At 34.4% G+C, this 23,392-nt stretch overlaps 1 protein-coding gene and 1 pseudogene across 5 annotated transcripts; one reads left to right on the top strand and one right to left on the bottom strand.

Annotated features, from left to right (window-relative positions):
- The first annotated feature begins 1,467 nt into the window (after positions 1-1,467).
- LOC114748958 (actin-11) lies at positions 1,468-15,889 on the top strand. Of its 5 annotated transcripts, XM_028937424.1 has the most exons (6): positions 11,922-11,933; positions 13,599-13,601; positions 13,943-14,008; positions 14,127-14,520; positions 14,864-15,477; positions 15,575-15,889. In XM_028937424.1, exons 3-6 carry the CDS (start codon positions 13,949-13,951, stop codon positions 15,638-15,640), a joined length of 1,134 nt encoding a protein of 377 aa, XP_028793257.1. In that variant the 5' UTR covers positions 11,922-11,933; positions 13,599-13,601; positions 13,943-13,948; the 3' UTR covers positions 15,641-15,889. The 5 variants fall into 5 exon arrangements, with proteins under 5 accessions (XP_028793256.1, XP_028793253.1, XP_028793257.1 ...); XM_028937423.1 differs by lacking the exons at positions 11,922-11,933; positions 13,599-13,601 and adding an exon at positions 1,468-1,472; XM_028937421.1 differs by lacking the exons at positions 11,922-11,933; positions 13,599-13,601 and adding an exon at positions 12,911-12,974 and having other exon boundaries at positions 13,939-14,008.
- A 1,635-nt stretch (positions 15,890-17,524) lies between these two features.
- Positions 17,525-22,489, bottom strand: LOC114748957 (serine hydroxymethyltransferase 3, chloroplastic-like; annotated as a pseudogene).
- Positions 22,490-23,392: the final 903 nt, after the last annotated feature.

Genomic DNA, 23,392 nt, shown 5'->3' on the forward strand with positions numbered 1-23,392 from the left:
AGTGTGCTAATGCACTGAAAATAAGATTAGGATGCTGAATAAATAAAAAGATAAGATCAGGGTACCGAATACACTATAAAAAAGACGAGAGTACTGGATGCACCTGAAAAATAAGATCATGATGCTAGATGCACTTTTACTCTTCATAAATCATAGGTCTTCATATTTTATGCAATATTAATCGAAACAATAATTTCAGCGTTCAAGATTATTCGAAATATTTATATTTAATTGGAGGCATTTAAATCAGCTTATTCTAAGTAATTTTCTAACATACTGTCTTGGATTCTTAATATAAAAACTAGTTGACTTATTTGAATATATTAAAAGAATTAGTTAAGTCAGTTATTTATAATAAATAGGTGTTATCTTCTTTAAAATATCTTTGCTAATTATGTGTATTAGCTAGAATTACAATTTTATAAAACTTTTAACATATGCAGCTACTGTAAGAACCACATTAAAAAAAAGAGTAAATATGAGAGGCAAAGTAAATTAATATCTTATATTTAAAATTAAATGGAATGTCAAATTGGTTTTTAGATTAAGAACTAATAATAGGAGAAGATAAATATGTACAAAAAAAAAAAAAGATTTGTCCGGCAAATAAAACGTGAAAGTCCTTTTTACCTAGAATGGCTAAACTCACTTTTTGAGCTTATGGTTATAGGACTTGCAGAGTCAAAAATTTTCATTTAATTTTTTATGGTTAATATCGTTATTAGTTATTATAGTTTAATAAATTTTTAATTTTGATTTTTGTAATGGCTTTTACACTTTTAATGATTTTTGTTTTTAATATCTGTACTTAGACCAAAGCCGTATGAAATGAAATGATGAGGAGAAAATCAACAATTTGAAAATATAAAAAATAAAAAATAAAATAAAAATTAGATTTTTGGATAAAAAACAAAGATTAGATTAAGGAAGAATTACCAAGAAGTTTTAAGCAAGAAATTTAATTATTAAACAAGTCTTAATAACAAGTGACCAACCTCAGTCATTTCCTACTCTAAATCTTGTCATTATTTACTCTTCACTTGTGGATGTGTTTCTTGGACCAGGTTGTAATAATAAGAATGGTTTGCTTTGAATATATTGGCATATGTTGTTTTTCACCCCTAAAGCATAGACATTTTCCTATTAGAAGCAATCTTATTTGAGTTTCTGTTAGGTACTAAATGTAGGCACCACATTTTAAAGGACTAGTCCGTTCTACAAAACTCAACTCTTATTGGTTATTGGCATGTGTTATTTTTTTTCCTTTTTGGTACATAAAATTTTAGGTAGGGGTTCGGGCTCAACTCAAGCCAAGGACATGGCGTTGGAATAACTCTTCCTCAGTGATACCAATGTTAGGTAATACGAACATATATTATACTCTCAAGTGTTAATCTAGGCACTTTTATTTTAAGATGCCTCTCTAGGCGTTGTGATGGGAAATCAAACCCTTTTTTTTAGGACGAGAGAGTGTAGTTTCCAGTGTTGAACACGCAGATGGCATGCGTTTTTTTTTTTTTTTTTTGGTTTCTCACCCAATTCACCAGAGTTTTGCCCTGACTATGTTCAGATCTGACCCGCATCACACATCTAGGTATGGTGGGTGAGTCTCCCAGCAGGGATTTTCTGCATCTATGAAGAATCGAACTCGAGATTTCACTTAAACAAAACCAAACTACTTACCACTCGGACTAATCCCGTTAGTGATGGCATGCGTTGTTGATATACTTGCTTGTAACTTCTTCTCAAAGGCTTAGTTTAGGATTTTTGGTGAGAAACGAAGGCCCAAGCCCATTAACAGGAAGAAGACCTATCCAGGATCGTCTATTCATCATTTCATCTCCCGCTCCTGAATCTTGTCCAGATCGGACTTCTCTTCACCCCAAATCTGCACCTCACCTCACCTCACCATCAATTTCAAAACTTGATCTTGCCAATTTTACCCAAAAAAAAAACAAACTTAATCTTGCCAAGGCATATGCACAAGAGTTTGCCGATTTCCCCACTCATCCCACTCTGACCTCCCATCTTCTATTAACCTTAATTTTTCTATTGAGTCTGCACACTGGCGCATTTCAAATTGCCCCACCAATTTGTCACTAAATTGCGAAAATCAGTCCCAAAAAAGAAGCTCTAACTCACCTCTTTGTCTGAGACTCTCAGTGTCGCACTCTTCCAGGCTTCCTCACCTTTACACGGCCGTCGTTGCCTCGCTCCTGCTGTGCTGCGACGACGCCACCGGCCTCCGGCTAGCTGACGCTTAAGACCCTTCCACGCAATCCCACCGTGATTGAACTGAAGACACTCTCCCCGATCTTCAATTTTGTCCAGGTGATAGTTGCTTTGCTTGGACTCATGCTATGTCCCTGTTAAATCTTTGTTGCTTGATACTAGTTTATGAGTTCACCAAAAGTTCAGTGATTTTATTATCCTTGCTCTAAACTTGAACTTGGCAGTAGTCTGATGCTGTGTTATTCTCAAGTATAAGACCATATGACGGGGAGCTTCAGATACTCTATTTTAGTTTCTGACGGAATGCGTATCATTTTTCGGTCAAATTATTTTTTCCTTCCCAACCCTCATATGTCATTTGCCTAACATGTCCTTTTCACTGAATGGTTTATATTGACAGCACTTTTAAATAACCAAATATTGTTTATCTTAGTTTGTACATTGCTTTTGCGTATGGTTGATGCTTTTGAGTACAAGATTATATGCATGTTAGATTGAGTTACTCAGTATCACCGAAATTTCCTCATAGAAAACTAAAGAGCTGATGTAACTCATAGTAATGGTATTTAGTTTTGTGTGTTTTATGCTTTCTATTTTTTATCCTTTATTTTAGTCATTTCAAAAATTGGATTTTGAAGTTTAGGTATTTATCCTGTACGTTGAAGCGAGAAAGCACAAAGCTACATATATTCACTTTGAGTATGATTACTTTTTATCATAGGACCAAATTGAAACGATATGCTGTTGAAGAAGGTTATAATTTCATTTTGAATTTTCATTTATCTTCCTTTACAATTTATTAATGGTTGTATTCATTTGTTTATTTCAACAATGTCCTCCATAGCTGGGGGGAGCTTATTAGCTTGCTCTTTTTGGTTGAAACACTTGAAGGGAGAATTTGTTTAGATTCCATAAATGGATTTGTCAAAATAAAATGTAGATTTCTCCTTTACTCCATAAGCTGTCCTATATATCTGTATTTAAAAATTTTATATCTAGTGATTTTGTATTTTAATATTGCTATGACAAGTTGAGATGTTTGCATTTTATTCACTGGATGTATGTAAAACTATTGTATTTAATACGCTGTTTTGTAGCATATGTCCAAAATCTATATATTTAAATATATAAAGCTGGATATATTTGTTTTAGGCATGAATTGTGATTCTAGAGCTTTCATAATGGAATAGATTTTGGAGCAAGTCTCTCTGGTATGGCCGGTTACAAATTACTTATGAACTTGAAACTCCTAAATGGCGTTGGGGCAGGATCTTCATCTATGTTGCTAACGTCATTTAAGAATTGAGATTGAGAAAAGTAACTTTGGGTTCCAGGTACGGCAGAAGCAATTTGAACATTGAGTTCAGATAGTACGAGAAGGTCACCTCAGCCCTCTGGCAACGATTTTGGGAATGAACAAAAAATTTGGAGGTGGGAGGAAGCCAACAGGGACTCCATCTATGGCTTGGTCCTCTGTTGTCGTTGTCTTCTCTCTTCTTGCTGGCGCCTCTGTTGTCCATAATATCTATAAGCCTAATCTTGTAAGCTCTCTCGAACATGCCCTTTCTGACCACCTGTTATTGCCTTGCTGATTCCAAGTTATGAATTTAAGATGCCACAGAATTTGTTACTTTGCTTTGTGTAAACTAGAATTTTGAAAGCCCATGACAAAGTATGATGTGTGTCGTGGGTTTATGTTTGACTGAAATGTGGATCATTCAAAATATTTTTTTCCTTCTTCTGCTCTTAATCCTCCTCTATTTTTAATTAATTTAAGGGAAGATAATATTGGCCTCCCTGATTTAAGGCTTGAATACACAAATGATTGTCAAAAGTTAACAAAACATCTCTATTAGTTTTAGGATAACTGAGAAGCCCCTTCCTTGCAAACAGTTCTTGTGAACTAGCATCTGGTTCGGACTTAAAAAGTAGATATAAGAGGCTGCATGAAGATCATGTCATGTATGCTCTAGTCATTAACCTCAAGACCAGAAGTTGGCTCCTAGATACTTTGGTCCCCATAGGATTATACAGAAAATAGGGCCGGGTGCTTGCAAGTTAGAACACCCTGCTGATTCAAGGATACATGATATATTCCATATCTCCCTGTTAAAACTGTGTCCTGACCCGAGAGTTAAGCAGCAGTGTCCTCCTTTTAATTGGCCTGACCCCGCCAGTTAAGGAGCCAGAACAGGTTCTGAATAAACGGGTTGGTAGGAAAAAAGGAAGAATTATTGCTGAAGTTTTGATCAAATGGAAACAGCTTCCAGAAGAAGAAGCAACTTGGGTGCCCTTATGCCAATTACAGCAGCAACACCCCACTGTTCCATTGACAAGGCCGAAGGGTAATTTAGACAGTCTCTAGTTAGACAACTGATAGGATGTCTATAAATAGCATCCTAACCTTTGTACTTCAGTCAGTCGATCTTCTAATGAATACTCAGGCAGATTGTTCAGTTTCCTTCCTCTCTCTATCTTCCATTGATTCCTTCTTCCTCATTCCATTCTTTCTATTGTTCTACAATACCACATTAATTCAACAGTTTTATTTTAGTCTAAATTGGGAGATTATTTTGTTACATTTTGAAGTTCAAGTGCCAATTTTATAATTAAGTCATAGTTCTGAAGGTAAAATGTAGTGTATCTATATGTTATATGTCAATTGTTTCAGCTGGGTGCTGCAAAATTGATATATGGGTTGAAACGATCCGGTTCTTTCCTTTCCCCCTTTTCTCCCTTTTGTTTTTTGTTTTTTGGTTTTTCTAATAACTTTGAGATGCTGTTTCTTCTCCTTTACAAGGTTTACATCATGACAGAGCATATTTTACAGTAAGATGAGTTCAGCTTGGAAGGTTTCCTGTAATGTCCTTTAAGTTTGATGTTAATTTTTTGACTTTCTGTATCATCCTAATGTTTTCTTTTGGCATGTATTTCATCTTAAATGGTTATAAAACTATTTTGATGTCTTCTGACATGTCATACATGTAGTTATTAGATGATGCAAAAATAGGTATTACTTTGCCTATATGGATATCTGGCATAAAATCTCATGTAAACACTTTGAGAAGGAAGGAGGCTGGGATTAGATAATTAAAACAGCACACACCATTTTAGGTTTTTTCTAATTCAATAAGATATTAGGTCAAATAACCAAATCATATTTGCATCATCTAATAGGAAAATGTTTGATACGTCAGCTGACTGTGTCAACAAAGGGATGACGTTGCCAATTAGAGAGAGATACATTTTTTTTAATGTACATAAAGGATGAAATCGACATGAACAAACCTGGAAAAAAGTTAGAGCAACCTAAGTTTACGGGATGAAAGAGGTATTGTTGCCTTTTGTTGACACCTCTGTTTTGGCTGTCAAATATCATTAACAAATCTTTCATGTCATGTGCCTCCATTTTTCCCTTTTCCTTTTGACTTTGTTCATCTTTCATTTCCCTAACCATAATTTATGCTCTTGATTTTTTTTTTTTTTTGCCTGTAGACATTGCCTCCAGTTGATGGAGCTGATGGGACCACACAGAGAGTTGATGAGAAAGCATAGTTATGTCTTACTTTTGAAAATCCAACTTTTAATTATGTCTTGCCGTTGTAAAATCCAACATTTGGAAGGTGAGCTTGATATAAATTCTCTCAATAATTTTTGGCGGGAATTATTCTTTTTTTTAAATTTATTGGGTTGTTGGCATCCGAAACAGTGGTTTGTGAGAGGCATGTTGGGGCATTGTAGAAACATCCAATAGCTTAAAAGTAATCGGAAGGACAAGAAAGATCATCTGTTTCCAATTGTAATTTTGTCTCCTAATTGACTGCTTTATTTATTTGCTTATTGCCACATCTTTCCCGTTTGAACTTGATATTACCTTTAACTTTACTTGGCAGTTAATATCTTAAATGTTGGCTGCTAATATGGTTAAGTATAATTGTCAGTAATAACAAGTGCATGGTGCCATTTGATATGAAAGATTGGTAGTACTTTTATGAAGTAATTATTATCAATCCTTAATATAAGAACTAATTGATTAATTTAAGTAGATTAAGAAAGTTTGTTAAATTAATTATTTGTAATAGATTGGTGTAATTTTCTCTAAAATATTTTTGCTAATCATGTGTATTAGCTAGAATTAGCATTTGATGGAACTTTTAACATATACAATTACTATAAGGACTATTTTGAGGAAAATAAATAAATATGAGAAACAAAGTGGATGTGATCTTATATTTATGACTAAAATATCAAATTAGTTTTTATATTAAGGACCTGAGGTAGTATTATGTTTATTTTATATGGAGATATTTTGTTAATGATGGATAAGGTAAAATTTATTATGTTGGGAGGGTGCAAGAACAACAACTAAAAAAAGCACAACATATAGATTTGACAAAAATGATATCATTAATTGTTGGCTAAAAAAAAAAAACAGAACTTGAATGAAATTCACAGTGAGTATTGATACAAGCACACTGATAGACCTTGTTTATCATGGTGGAGTAGAATATGTAATTAAGTATAATAGAAAAAATGATAATGTGTATGTATCAACAAATAGAAATGATAATCACAGGTAGTAATGTATTATCCAATGGAGTGTCAACATGTGTAAGTTTTATTATGTTGAATTGATTTTTTTAATGACCCACAACTTGTTATTGAGTTGTTCATAACTTGTCATTGTTTGCACTCTAATTTATGATTTCCTCCAAAATAGATCATTTGGTCGAAAGTTCGGATGGATGTTCATCAAGGGATCGTAGCATTTTAGGTTTTAGCATTGACATCATTTGTACAGCACATGCCAATGATGTTGAACCTTTAATCTTGTTATACAAACTAGGTGGAGATAGAGCATCTATCTAAACCTTCAAACGAGGGATCCATCCGAGAGGAAATAATGCAAGTAATAACAAGTTATGAGCAGCCCAGTGGCAAGGTATAGGAAAAGAAAAGAGCATTAATTCAACATAACAAAGACAAATTACACTTGGTGGTAATGCATAAGATAATTCATTATTGCTTGTTCATTGTCATTTTCATTAGTTACTATATGCATATGACTACTTTTTTTTATTGTACTTAATTAAATGTTTTGTTCCATCATCATCACCAAATTTTATAAGTGTATTTGAGTTTTATTGCTTACCCTGCCAATAATTGAGGATATCATTACTGTCAACTCTATCTTTAGTGCTTTCCTTTGTTGCTTTTGTTCTTATACTCCCCTAACATATTGCATATTACCTTGTTCATTATTCACAGACTGCTTCCTATGTGAAACAAACACAATAAAAGCTTTCTCGAACTATTAGCCATCTAACATGTCAATTTCCATAACACCTGTTATTAACAGCTACACTTATCATATAAACAACTAATGCTTAAAGTATTTGAAATATACTACCTACGGTCCTTAATATAAAATTTTGTTTAACTTTTATTTTGGTTATAAATATAATATCTCAATCCATTTTGTTTTTCATATTTATATAATTTTTTCCAAGATAGTCCTTCTAATAATTATAGTTTTAGCTAACACACTTGATTAGTAAGAATATTTTAGGAAAGACAACACCTATTTATTATAAATAACTAACATAACTTATTTTTTTAATCTTCTCAAATTAGATAACTAGTTCTTATGATTAAGACCAGAAGTAGGATTTTCATCTCATAATGGAGGATCCTAACCACAAAAATCCTCCACTATATTCATTCATGCTGACTTAAGTCATGATGAAACAAGAGTAACCCATCAACAATGTACCCAAAAATAGAATAGCAATTCATTATTCTACTCACATAATAAAACCCCAACTTAAATGATCAAGAGAGCCCATCTTGAACACAAGTTTTTCATATTCTAGCTAGGAGATGAATATTACCGATCTTAATCTTGCAGAGATGATGAGGGCTCGACCTTAGCTGGAATGAAGGTGCGTGGGCCAAGTGCCTCTTTTTCTTATTTCTTTTTCTTTTTAATACTAATTTCGATATTTAATATAAGAACTTGTTTGACTTTTATTTTAGTTTTAAAAATAAGATTCCAATCTATTTTATCTCTCATATTTATTAATTTTTTTTTTTCAAAGTAGTCTTTTCAATAATAATAATTCTAGCCAATATATTTAACTAACAAAGACAAGAATATTTTAGGAAAAATAATACGTATTTATTACGAATAACTAACTTAATGATTTTTCTTAATCTACTTAAATTAGTCAATTAACTTTTATATTAAGGACCAAAAGAAATAAATCAAAGTGTTTTGGTAACTACATGTACAAGCCTATTTGCAATCAGGTCTCTAGGCACTTTAGAATTATTTTGGCTGTGATTAGATTGTTTTCGTGGGACTACACAATAATTTTCCTACAATTTATTTACCATATAGAATTTGAAATTGAACCTTGTCCTTTGCAAATTATGATTTGGTGATGCGAAACAATCCCAATAAAGTTAGATGCCATTCCCAATCTATCTATTGTTCATATAATTGGAGTGTAAAAGTTGAATCCATTCAACAGTAGGATCTGCTACTTGCATATCATCTCATTACTTGGGCATTCCTTTAATTGCAAGAGTCACGCAATTAACAAAGATCCTAATTAATGTTAGGATTTCCATGGAAATCTGTTTTCGGATATGGTAAAACCTCATTAAATTCACAGAAGATATGGAGGTTGAAAATTTCCTGTTCAGGTATGCTGCTTCATCTTAAGTTAATGTGCAAATTTGTGTTTGGAAGTTTTTATATTTGGAAGTTTCTTTCGGTGTAAATTTGTCTCTAAAGGTTTAAAATGGCAGTAATTTGGTTTTTTATCGGTAAAAATATTAATAATCAATGTCACTATTTTATAATTAAAATTAATCTTTTAATAATAACAAATAATATTATTATGATTTTAAATTTTCAGGGGATATGACAAAGCTGTTAAGTGAAATTTTTCTGTAATAAATTTGCACGTCGACCTCTATTTTATGGTGAATTCTGGATGGCTCAGTCTACAAGAATAGTGCCTATCATTATTACTAGGAGTGTTCATGAAGCTCAGTTGCCCGTTATGCCTGTTGAAGCTAGCAAAAAAATACCCAACCCGTCCTAAAAAAATGGTCCAAAAGAACTGTTAGGCATGTTCGGGCTAGGCAAATTGCTGGGCAGGGCTAGGCATCAGGCATGGTATGCTGCCCTGCTCATTTGGTTCTGCCTGCAAAAATATATATAATTTTATTTATATATTTTATTTGTCTCATATTTATTTTCTAAATCAAATATATTGTTACATCAATATTCAGCATTCATTATACTTATTTATTTTTTTTAATGATTTTGAGAATTAGAAACTAGAAAAATAATTAAGTTTAATAAAATATACTAACAATGTTTTTTTTGTCATAGTCCACTCCTCTTAACTACTACAAAAAGTAGTTTCATGGTATATTAATTAGTAATAACAAAATTAAGGCCAAGTTTTCATTTTAATACAAAGTTACATTAGATTATTTAGAAGCACATAAATAATTAGGTAATTAATATAGTATATCGACGTGTTGGGAATAAAAGCCTGCCTTGCTCAGCCTGCATTTGTTTAGTCCAAACTTATTACAGCTTTTCATAGGTAGGGCTGGGTAATAGGCTGTATTACTATTTTTCAGCCTGTTCATTCTTCAGGCTAGGTATTGGGCAAGAGTCCTGTCTTGTCCAGTCCTACCCATGTGCAGCTCTAATTATTACGGATGGGTGATGAATTGCTATCTTGGCTTCTGCGCAATGATAACACCAACGTCATTACGCTTTAGTAAAAGTAAGATGCCTTGTTTGACTTTTTAGGATATTTTTGGATTAGCAGTAATAGAAGTGGTTTTTTTTTTCAATTTGAATTTTACAAACTAAAATTGAGATAAAAGTCAGATAGTATGGTATGATTTATGTTTAGATGAATTTTTATAAAAAAAATCAGTTTGAAAAATTGAAACTTATTTGGATGATTAATAAAAAAGTAAGTTTAGATATAACATGACTGAAAATGACATAAATTTTATTAAATAATACATATTTAATATTATATGTATATAATGTGACAATCATAAAAGAAATCTTGAAAATAAAATTATTAGAATATTAAAATTAATGTATTATTAGTAAGAAATTGAAAAATACTAAAATGCTTAATTAAATATATTATATGGATAAATATACCCTCTGAATCAGTTGGTATAAACATCTAAAAAAATGAACAAAAATTTCATATCAACAACTTTAAATAAAAGTGCTGCTCTAAAATCAAAATTGCTAATAAAACAAGAACACATAATACTAGAAAAACTCAAAATACCATATTCCTCCTTATTTCACCACACTGGTATTCTTCTTACTGTAAAAAGTAAGATCCATCAGCTTCATCCCAGAAGTCTATTTGAACCCCAAAGCTAGATTGTAAAAATGACGTGCCAAAAAAAGAAGAAACTTTTGCCAGTTGAGATGTACGTTTGGACCCTCATGCGTGATCTTAAACGGGTCTTTAGGGACGTTGTCCCCGTGATTTTTAAAACCTTTCCGATTGAAAATTGAATTGAGGGGAGACTTGGTGCTAACTTGATGGACGACTGCTTTGGGAAGTATTGTGTGATGAATCAGAAAATACACACACACGCAATCTATTTCTAAATATAATACTACCTCCGGTCTTTAATATAAAATCCCGTTTAACTTTTTGTTTGGTCCTAATTATAAGACCCCAATCCATTTTGTCTCTCATATTTATACATTTTTTTTTTCCAAAATAGTCCTTCTAATAATGATAGTTCTAGCCAATATACTTAATTAGCAAGAATATTTTAGGAATGACAACACTTATTTATTACAAATAACTAACTTAACTTGCTTCCTTAATCTCTTCAAATAAGTCAACTGGGTCTTATAATTAGGACCGGAGGTAGTACTATAAAATGAGTCTTATATTAAATATTAGATGAATATTATTTCTGATCCTTAATATAAGACATAATTGACTAATTTGAAAAGATTAAAAAAATTAATTATGTTAGTTATTTGTAATAAATAAGTATTGTATTTTCTAGAATATACGTACTAATAATGTGTATTAGTTAAAACTAACTCTTAACATATGTAATTACTACAAGGATTATTTAGAGACAAAGTAAATTGAGATATTATATTTATGATTAAATTTAATATCAGATTAGCTGTTATATTAAAGACAATAGATAATGTGTGTGTGTGTATCCATCATCTCAAATTTAGAAGGCAAAAGATTTGGATAGTGATGCTGAAAGTTGGTATAATACGTTGGATTTAAGTAACACCTAGTAATTAGTTGTCATCATTTGCTCCACAAAGTACTCATAATTTTCCTAAGCATCCTCACAAGCTGATGACCAACAAAAAAAATTTAATGCTAGTTTAAATTTAAGTTGTTTTATACTACCTCCGGTCCTAATTAGAAGAACCAATTGACTAATTTGAGGAGACTAAGTAAGTAAATTAAGTTAGTTATTTATCCTAAATAGGTGTTGTTTTTTCTAAAATATCCTTGCTAATTAAATGTATTGACTAGAACTATCATTGTTAGAAGGGCTACTTTGAAAAAAAAATATAAATATGAGAGACAAAATGGATTGAGGTCTTATATTTAAGACCAAAATAAAAATCAAATAGAGTCTTATATTAAGGAGTGGAGGTGGTAAAAGCTAATTGATCAAAATAAAATAGAATAGTTAAATTAAGCATGTGATATAAAATAAAGTTAGGAAAATAAAATAGTTGATATTACGAACCAAATATGTCCATTATCAGGTCAAAAATAAAAACTAGTTTCAAACGAAATAAAACTTAAAAAGTGCTTTAAAATAAGTCACCTGAAAATTCCATATTAGATTTTACAATAAAAAAGTAAACAAAAAATTTAGAATTTACTATTATTGGGGTGCAATAATTTTATTAATAAGTTATTTGTAAATAATTTCATTTTTTTTCCAAGTCGCAAAGATTCTAATGAATTCTAAAATTTGATATTCATCTAAGTTGTTTTGCATATAAAGAAAAAGTACTTCCAAAAATATGTGTTATAATTAAGAAGCTAATTTCATTAACAAGCAAAAAAAAAAATTCATTCTATATAGTTTGGACTTCGTTGTAATCTATTGTCTAAACTTTAATTTGATGTAATTTAATATTTATAATTTTAATTCGATTGAAATTTAGTCCATAAATTTTAATACAGATTTCTACAGTTTTAGTCATTTAAAACATTAGTCATTATAATTTTATTTATAAAATATAAGGACCAACATTTTAAATTAGCTAAAACTTTCAACTGAATTTAAAGTACAGAAATTGAATCAAAATTAGAGGGGCCACTTTTTTTTTTTTCAAAAATAAAAGTAAAAGGAGAAAATTAAGAGAGGGGTAAAACCGCGAATCCACTTGAAGGAAGGAGGATGACCGGAAAACCGGAGGGGGAAGTGTGGAGAAGAAGAGGGATTGGTCAGCGGACAGCACTCAGAGACAGAAGATGGCATCCCAATGGACCCGTTCGCCCCCTTTCCCATCCCATTTTCAAACTCTCACAGTCTCTCCTCATCTCATCCAACGGCCACCGTTACTTCTCCTCTTTCCTACATATATATTCCCAATTTCCCACTTCCTCCCTTCCATTCTCACTCTCTCTTCCCTCTCTCTACATCTCTTTCTCCATCGCTCGGAAATCCTTAAGGTCTACTTCTTCTCTTGCTTCGATTCTCTTACATTATCATTTCGATCCGCTTCATTGCCTCTTAGATCTGTCCCTTGCATTTCTATTCAGCATTTGATCAAGCATGCTTTTTCCACTTTTTGGTTCTCAGTTCTGATGTCTAGTGGATTGTTACCTGCATTATGATTTAAATGATGTGTGCCACGTTCATTTGCTTTTATCTGATCGTTTTCGTGGCCTGATGTTTGTGTTGGATGGTGGAGTGGATTCCTGCGCGCAATTTGAATTATTTGATGCGTGTATCTAGGTTGTTTTGAATTGAACGATCCAGGTTTTTGTTCGCGAGGTGGGTGCTTGTCTTCTCTGAACTTTGAATCGGTTTGATTGGTCGCATTGTTTATCTCTTTCTTTTCATTTCGTAGATTTCTTGCTAATGGTTTGGATCTATTGTGGTTATGGGAAGCTAGAAAATGTTGCTCGATTGAATGCCTGAAGTAATTCGATTTGCAACCTTCGAAGCTGGTTTCTGTCTGAAGCTATGTGTACATTTTCCAACGTTGTCAATGCTCCCCCACCTAACTAATTAGTAATATGGCCGACTTCGTGGTGTCTAGCCAAATTTTTGTTTCTCTTTTGCCAATGGAGTTTGTAACCCTCTTGATGATTAAAAAAATTAAAAAACAAACAGCTGGGGAATTTGTATGGGATCTAGTGCCTATATTTACTTCGTTTAATACACGTTCATAATTGGTTGTCTCGCTGCTTCTGTCTATCCTTGAGTCTTGGGCATTGATCATTTGATACTCCGAAGCATCTCTTTTATTTGTATGTTATAAAACTAAATAAGGCGTTTTTTTGTGGTGTTTTAATCAGAATCTTGGTGTTGTTTCATCATCTGATATCTTTCAGGGTTAATGTCAACTTCTAGTTTAAGTGGTTTTGCTTATAGAAATGGCACACATCTTACCAGTTGTTTATTTAGCAGATAGCAGAAGATGGCAGATGCTGAGGATATTCAACCCCTTGTCTGTGATAATGGGACCGGAATGGTCAAGGTATAAATAGATCTTCCTTATCATCTTTCCTTTTTAAACATACCGAGCTCAATCTACTTTCTTTAAATGCCTTGCTTTGTGATCCAGCAAGTTTAAAATAACCCATTGCTATGGTCAGGCTGGATTTGCTGGAGATGATGCCCCACGTGCTGTGTTTCCCAGCATTGTAGGTCGTCCTCGTCACACTGGTGTGATGGTTGGCATGGGCCAAAAGGATGCATATGTCGGTGATGAGGCACAATCTAAGAGGGGTATTCTTACTCTCAAGTACCCAATTGAGCATGGAATTGTCAGCAACTGGGATGATATGGAAAAGATTTGGCATCATACCTTCTATAATGAGCTTCGTGTTGCCCCAGAAGAGCACCCAGTGCTTTTAACTGAGGCTCCACTTAATCCCAAGGCTAATCGTGAGAAGATGACTCAAATTATGTTTGAGACTTTCAACACCCCTGCTATGTATGTAGCCATTCAAGCTGTTCTTTCACTGTATGCTAGTGGTCGTACAACTGGTAAGCTACCGGACTTGCTTTGAGGCTTTTTTTTTTTTTTTTTTTTTTAAGAAAAACTTGTCTGAGGAGTTTTAAGATATTGACTTGTGTAAAACTCCTAAGGTATCTTGAAAGCATATATTATAACATTATATTTAAACATTCGATGGGACAGAAAGTTTTTGCATTATTCTGCATGATTACACTTGCCATTTGAACAAGGATAATGTTCCTGCAGTCAGTTGGGACCATATGAAATAATGACGGGTTTTACCTTTGTTAGTTCACAATCATATAACGGGCTTTGGTTGCATTTGTCAATTTTTTTTTTTCCGAGGATGATTTAATTGCTTTCCCTCTGCAGGTATTGTGTTGGACTCTGGTGACGGTGTCAGTCACACAGTTCCTATCTATGAGGGTTATGCTCTCCCTCATGCCATCCTTCGTCTTGACCTGGCTGGTCGCGACCTTACTGAATACATGATGAAAATTCTGACTGAACGTGGGTATTCTTTTACCACCTCAGCAGAGCGGGAAATTGTTAGAGATGTGAAGGAAAAGCTAGCTTACATTGCCCTTGACTATGAGCAAGAGCTAGAGACAGCCAAGACCAGCTCTGCAGTGGAGAAGAGCTATGAGTTGCCTGATGGTCAGGTCATCACTATTGGTGCTGAACGTTTCAGATGTCCGGAGGTTTTGTACCAGCCATCTTTGATTGGAATGGAAGCCGCAGGCATTCATGAGACAACATACAACTCCATTATGAAGTGTGATGTTGATATTAGGAAAGACTTGTATGGTAACATTGTCCTCTCCGGGGGTTCAACCATGTTCCCAGGCATTGCTGATAGAATGAGCAAGGAGATCTCTGCATTGGCCCCAAGTAGTATGAAGATCAAGGTAGTTGCACCACCTGAGAGGAAGTACAGTGTCTGGATTGGTGGTTCGATTTTGGCATCCCTGAGCACCTTCCAACAGGTTTGTACTGTTTTATCCTTCTCTGTTCCTTCGAATTTTGTTTTTAAGGGCTTCCATTCAATCTCTGATGAGATGTTGTATTGTCTATTGAGAGCAGATGTGGATTGCAAAGGCAGAGTATGATGAATCTGGACCATCCATTGTGCACAGAAAATGCTTCTAAAATGTGAGAATATGGTATGTGTCCTGAGGAAGATTTGCAGCTTGCAGCCTATTCAATGTAGCTTTGTTGTCCTTTCATGTTCTCATGTTGGAGTGATGACTGAGAAGGCGGGGATTTTATTTTCACATTTTCACGATGGTCCAATTCTTTTAGTATTGTATACTTTGACAAGATTTTGATTGGTAACTCTGCGTCTGAATTAGCTGGAATTTCCTAATACACTTGCTTCCCATGTGCGTCCTTTGCTAAGTTACTCTGAACCCATTTAATCATACATTGCCAGTAAAGGCAGTTAGCTACTCAGGACATGGGCTACAAGTGTTGCGCTGAGGGGATTCTCCCAGCCGCCAAATCATGTGGCTCTTCTCCGAGTGGTAAATTGCATCGCTCTTTCAGGGCTTTTTTTTTTTTTTTTGGGTTCTACAACTCCTAACTTTAACTACTTCTAAATTGTTACTGAAGTTTAACGTTTATAGCTCTGTGCTCTTTTAAGGTCAATGGTATATAAATAGACCATTGGAATGAGAAAAATACTATGCTTTCACTATTAAATTTTAGCTGGAGCCTATGGTCAAAGTTCATCTGACGAGCCTCATTCTAGGATTGATGTCTTGAGTTTTGTCACTGAACTCACCCTTTTCCGTCCTCTCCAGAGGCATACGCCTCCTATACGTTCTAAACAAGCAAATCTATGAATTTCTAATGAATCCCATCATACATGCTGATGCTGCAAGGTTTATTTCTTTCAATTGATTTCTCTTCTAGCTTTTAGGAGTTTGCTGAACATGTTAAGCATCTCAATGAAAATCCAAGTACCCCAAAATTTATAAATATCAGGGCACAGCACAGAGAGAGCATATGTTTCTCTATTGATAACACCTTCCACTGTGCTCAGCCCAACCTTTTCCACCCTGTTTTTCATCGCTACAGATGCTTGATTCCCATCAAAAAATGAATTTCCTTGATCTGATCCAATCACATTCCATGTACCTATCTAATATGTACTTTCCATCACTTGAGTTAGCCAAGTAACCCAGTGCATGGGAATTTTAATGGATAACATTTATCCCTTTATGCCTTTCCTATACTGTTTTTGGATTACATGTCCCTAATTCGATCACTTGCTGCTCAAGTGATGGGTGCGTCAACTTATCCTTTAATGCGGTTACCTGGGTAAATTAGTAGGTCTATTGATAGAGATCAATCCTCTATTTTCGGATGCACTGATATTCCTAGTTTTTTCTTTCTCATACATGGGAAGGGTGAAAAGCTTAGAGGCGAGATCAAATATAGCTGAGTCTTAGGAATTTCCTTTTTCAGACCCAGAGTTCATGATGTAAACTGTGCTTGCTTAAACAAATATTTATCTTCCCTGATAAATAAACATAAATCATTGTAAATTTTTTAAAATTACTTAAGGAGAGAAAAACTCAAGTTTCTTACCTCTTTGGAACAATTTCCTGCATTAAAACTAGTGCAAATATACAAATTCCAGTGAACTCAGTTAACTTAAAATTTCATCAAATATCCGAAGGAAACGCCAACGAATAATTACCTGGGCAAAACATTTGTCTGCTTCCACACCACAACAAACAATATATAAATCATACTCCTGATGCAGCACCTTAAATAAACAACTTTTAACCTCCAAGACCCAAAATAATATTACGGATCAAAATTGACGAACATCCAGTCCCATACTACATAGTATTTCACGGACACAATGGTTTAGTTACCAATGTCCCACCACGGAGACCAACTTTGATAATCAGCTCTGTATATTACAGTCCACGTAAAATCTAACGTACAACCCATTTAGTACCAAATCATACATTTTGCCCTGCCAGACCATAACGGGGGGAGATCAAAGGAAATACTCTATTCTATCACCTAAAGAGAGACCTTATATACTTAGCTTTATATGACTAAGATGACTGTTTCCAATCAATCAAGATATGCGGATTTTTTATAGATTATTTATTTTATAAAAAACTTGTTATTAATACTGTTAATACTTAAAAAAATCCATTTCTTTTGATTTGATTGGACAGAAGTATATTAAACATACAAGACTAAGTACTCGAGTCTTCTACTTGCCTCAGCTAAGCACTTAACACCCCATCCCCCTATACTTCAATTACTACACCACTTAGACTCCAGGAATTGGAAACTCTGTAGTGAGAGCTTCGACCTTTTCACGAAGGCTTGAAATTCGATCTTTCAAAGGAAATTCAGGGGATAACACAAACTGCATAAACTCTTGGAGCTTTGTTCCCGGGGCCAATCGTTTGGCTTCAAGCGTTATTTGCACACCTTCATGAATGAAGTCTGCAATTAGAACAAACTCTTTCTCTGTTAGTCCTCTTGTCGTCATTGCTGGCGATCCAATCCTAATGCCTCCAGGAACCAGAGCACTTTTATCACCTGTTATAATTTCACATGCATAAGAAGAGGGGATAAATATTTTTAACGAAAGAGAAGGAGGGGGAGGAAGGACAGCAAATAGAATAATACATAAACACGGCCAAGAATATGGTACACAAGTAGCATGAATCTCACCAGGCACTGAATTTTTGTTGAGAGTTATCGAGGCCATGTCTAGAATTTTCTCCACCCGAGCACCATCAATACCCTAGGGGATGTTATGCTGGTTAATGTCACGGTATAGATGAAAGGAAGTATATTTTAAGTTCATAAACACTACACACACACACGCACACACACACACACACTGTCAAGAAAGGAGAACGTAACCCCAATATCAATAGACAAATCACCATATCATGTTAAGTTCAAAAATACATAAAGAATCATACAATCAATAATCACTTTTCATTAAATGCAAGGACAAGTCAATTTTGGCCCACAACAGTGCGTCACAAAATAAGTACTACATTACATTTCCAATTGTCATAGGAATAAGAATCTTGCCCCCTTGACTTTCTCTTTAATCTCTGATCCATTCACTTTTACCTTGCTTAACGTGAAATGCAAGAGATTTTTAGAGCAACATTTAAACCTCAACGCTTAAAGCAACAAAATATTAAGGCGCTAAAACAATAGGGAGTTAAAAAAATACTGAAATTTTATTTTCAAATTAGATATAAGATAGCAACATGCTTACAGAAGGCCTCAGATCAACAAGAACCAGGTGATTGTCACTTCCACCAGAAACCAATTTGTAGCCATGTCCAATTAATCGATCAGCCAGAGCTCTACAGTTAGAGACCACCTGCAAGATTTAAGTCATGAGTGAATCTGTCATCATCCGCCCAGGGACACACTTATCAATCGGCTGAAAGAGAAATACCTGGTTTTGGTAAACCTTAAATTCTGGGGCTTGTGCATATTTCAAACAAACTGCTAGTCCTCCAATTGTGTGGTTATGAGGACCACCCTAAATAAAGAATTTCAGTACAAAACAACGAAAGCAGAGATATCTACATCTGGTTTCATGGTTCATAGGCACAAAATATACTAGACAATATATTCCCAACAAGAATAAGAAGAACCAATATCTAACTTACTTGTAGGCCTGGAAAAACAGCATTATTAATGGCAGACTCTAGATCAACACCGTGCACAGAATCTTTCTTGAAGAATATCATGCCACCTCTTGGACCTCTCAGAGACTGGAGAAAAATATTTAATAGTACCAAGTCGTGTGTGCAAAAACCAACTTAGAGAAGCATATAGTAAAAAATAAAGCATATTTTGGTTGTTTAAAAGATAAAAGCAAATCCTGCTCCCTTCACTTTGGAACCAAAAATCAATACATAACATTCAGAAGGTCTTGAGGAAAACCTTGTGGGTAGTGGTTGTCACGATATCACAGAATTCAAAGGGATCAGCAAGCACGCCAGCAGCAACAAGTCCACTAATATGAGCCATGTCCATCATAAGAAAAGCACCTACTTCATCCGCAATCTTCCCATGCATATTAAATGTAATTAGCCTTTTGCTAAGAGACAAAAACTCAAATCACAAAAGATAATCAATCGCAAACAAAATATTCAAGAAAATACATCAGAATAGGACTCACTTTCTCATCCGTGGATAGTCAATCTCTCGAGGATAAGCACTAGCACCGGCAATGATGAGTTTTGGTCGGAAGAGAATAGCAGTTTTCTCAAGCATATCATAATCAATAAGGCCTGTTTATGATTCAAAAATAACTTAATAAGCTTCATGTAGCTATCCAATAAATTAGTTATAATTTCATAACAAAAATATAAGTACCTGTCGATTCATCAAGTCGGTAAGGCATAGATTCAAAATAGATTGATGTTCCTGATACACGCCTTTTAGGAGTCATGAATCCATGAGATAAATGTCCCCCATGAGGCAAGTCCAAACCCTGCAAAATCAATATTTCATATCAACACAGCCCGGTGACAAACACAATTTTGGATTAATAAAAATCACATAAGTGAAAATTGTTTACCATTATTCGATCATGTGGCTTAAGAATTGCAGTGTAAACTTCAAAATTGGCTGGACAACCAGATAAGGGTTGAACGTTTACACCCCACTTATTCCCATCCAAGTGAAATGCAGCCAATGCTCTCTGTTGGCATAGTATTTCAAGCTCATCAATGTACTCATTTCCACCATAGTACCTTACATACAAAATGAGAATCTAATCAATGCAATTACATTAGTGAAAGAGGGAGGAATCATTTAGTGAAGTATTTATTTACTTAGTGATGGAAAATGTTACGTAATAAATACAAAGTGAGAGACTCAGCCAAGGGAGTTAATGGGTAGTTAGTTAGTTAGTTAATTGGGTTTAGGAACTATGGCTTATACAAAGAGACCAGAAGGGCTTATTGTAATCAGTTTTTGGGAAAAACAGAATTGAGCCTCTCTGTTTCTCTCTTCTTCTCATCTATCTATCTCTCTCTCCCTATTTCCCTCTGTTTTTCTCTCTTCCTCTTTCTCTCTCTTTCCTACCCTTTCTACACATCAGAAAAATACTAAGGAATAAAATTTACCTTTTGCCAGGTAAACCTTCTGAGTATTTATTTGTGAGGCATGAACCAACTGCTTCCATCACTGCCCTTGATGTAAAATTTTCTGAAGCAATAAGCTCAAGGCTTTTATACTGTCGGTTCTTTTCCTTGCCAACAATAGCATAAACCTCAGGATCAGCTTCACTCAAGCCATAATCCAGAAAGCTACTTTGATCAGCTGAAAATACAATTCGAACCCATAGACTTTTTACGTCAGCCTTTGTGCCAAAGAATTAATGATTGACATAACAGTGTATATTGCAAAACATTTAGCAGGCCAAGTACCTTGAACACTGAACAAGACTAAAGAAAAAACTATTAACTATAGCATCAAAGTTTATAAGCTTAGATATTTATTAGGTCTTCGAAAGTAAATACTTGCTAATTAATCACATGAAATCTTTCCAATGAAACAGTATTATTACCTCCTATTTCAGGCACAGAGACTGAGACAGTAGATGGTCTTCCACTGACCAAACTTCCTTCAACATAAGATGCTCTACAAGCCTTCACATTATTTAGCTTTACTTGAGGTGTGAATCCATAGCTGGCACACCCATTAGCAGGAAAATTCAGCACCTTTGTCAATGCAAATTGTTGCCCCGAACCCATCATTGCAACTCTACCACAGACTTGCATCCTCGTTTATGATTTTATAATGAAGTATCCTGCGGGGTTCATAATATTGTACAACAAAGTAAAGATAACAATGCCACACCATAGCATGTTATAAGTGAAACAGCTTTTTTTCTTACTAGCAGAAAGTATTTTAGACAAACAGATTTCCTACTCTCAAGTTATATTAAGGATTCAGAATAATTTTTCATATGAAAATGTTGATTATGAATTATTTACAGACGCCAGAATCTAAATACAGATGTGAATTCCGTGACATGAAATTCCTCAAACTTTAGAAGAGTTAACTCATCGATATTTCATATCAAAGCAGACAATGTAACTGAAAAGAATAGCAAATATCGATCTAATAATGATTAATTTGTACATCATTCATGCACAGACACTAAAAATGCCATTTTCAGAAACGCTAAACAATAATAAAACAAAAGGAATATTTTAACTTAAAATGCATCCTAACATGTTTAACAAATTCCTCCCTAAAAAATAATCATAGGATTACACACACACAAAACTCGGCATGCGCCTCTTTCGCCAAGCGATTGTCTAAAATGTCTGTATCAAAATAACATGCGTGTGTAAAGAATAACAACAGAACAAAGATTAATCTTTTGACACCACTCCTTTACCCAGAATACACGCGCGTGTAAAGAATAACAACAGAACAAAGATTAATCTTTTTACACTACTCCTTTACCCAGATACACGCGCGTGTAAAGAATAACAACAGAACAAAGATTAATCTTTTTACACTACTCCTTTACCGAGATAGCGGGGCTAATTAGAATCATCCAAAGAAAAGCCAGCGAGGCGGAGTGAGCAGAGGAGAGAGAGGACGAGAATAATAGCATCATAGACACAGAGAGAGAGAGAGAGAGAGAGAGAAGCAAGAAGATGATTGCTTTACCCAAAGAAGAGACGAACTGAAGAGACTCACCTCAGAAAAAGCCAATATGGCGACGACTGGGCTAGTAAAATATCAGAGCACCCAAATTTTCTCTCAAACAAAACCTCTGAGAGTACTCGGACAGCACTAGAACAAAGGGGGAGAAAGGAGGAGAGAGGGGCACAACTAAGGCAGAAGAAGATGAGAGACGGGGAGTGAATATAGTGGAGGCACGCCGAACTGGCGGCGGCGGAGCGGCGGACGGGGAGTGGGGCTCAGGCAACGTTTTTGGCTTCAGGGACGGCGCGCGCACAAGAGACGCAGAGAAATTTAGGCTGATAAATTTTGAGGGATCAGACAGCATCTGGCTACGGAATTGGATTCTCTCCGCTACCCTTCACATCCTCTTCCCCTCACCACCCTCTTTTTCTCTTCACAATCATGGAATCAAAACTCCAATAATCCAGATTTAATATTTTATAACATTTTATAAAAATAAATATTTTGATAAAAAATAGATAAATAAATTTAAACTGTTAAAATCTAATCTGAACAGTTCATAACTACAAACTGTTATTATAGAGCAAATTTTTTTTAATTTTTTTTATTACAATTGTAAACTGTTCAGACTAGATTTTAACAGTTTAAATTTATTTATTTTTTTTTTCAATAATATTATTTTTATAAGATGTTAAATCTGAACCATTGGAATTTTGATCCAATAATTGTGAAGAGAAAAGAAGGGTAGTGGAAGGAAAGAGAATGGGAAGGTAGTGGAGAGAATCCAACCCCCTGGTTACGTGGGTATTCCATTTTTTTAAAAAAAATTAAATCTAATAAATTAAAATTGAGAAAGTCACATTAGGTCCCACTGATGAAATCTATTTGCATTAAAGTCACAGAGCAATCTAGAAATATTCCGCAACCAAGGGACTCAACTCAAAATAAGTTTGTCCATAAAATAACAAAAATACCCTTTGCTCATCTATAAGAAATTCCTTTGCTCAAACTTTGACATTATTAGGGATGAAAATAGGTAAAGCGGCCTGTGACTGGCCTATAAATGGCCTGGCCTGGCCTGTTATTTAGATATCAAAATAGGCTCAAGCCTGTAAAAAGGCTTGTTTACCTTATTAGGCCAGGCTCATACTTGATAGTAAGCTTGTTATGCCTATCAGATGGCCTGGGCCTATTATCTTCTTTTTTTTAGGTTAAAAG

The sequence above is a fragment of the Neltuma alba genome, unplaced genomic scaffold (assembly GCF_004799145.2).
Source record: "Neltuma alba isolate B1F8T4 unplaced genomic scaffold, ASM479914v2 tig00005878_pilon, whole genome shotgun sequence".
In the NCBI taxonomy this organism is placed as follows: domain Eukaryota; kingdom Viridiplantae; phylum Streptophyta; class Magnoliopsida; order Fabales; family Fabaceae; genus Neltuma; species Neltuma alba.

What these genes read in the sequence shown, in the direction of transcription:
- LOC114748958 (XM_028937420.1), top strand. Translation starts at nt 4,486, where the DNA reads ATGGAAACAGCTTCCAGAAGAAGAAGCAACTTGGGTGCCCTTATGCCA. An exon ending in TGCTAGTGGTCGTACAACTG is followed by an intron (nt 14,521 to 14,863) that starts GTAAGCTACCGG and finishes TTCCCTCTGCAG; the next exon opens with GTATTGTGTTGGACTCTGGT. An exon ending in CCCTGAGCACCTTCCAACAG is followed by an intron (nt 15,478 to 15,574) that starts GTTTGTACTGTT and finishes TATTGAGAGCAG; the next exon opens with ATGTGGATTGCAAAGGCAGA.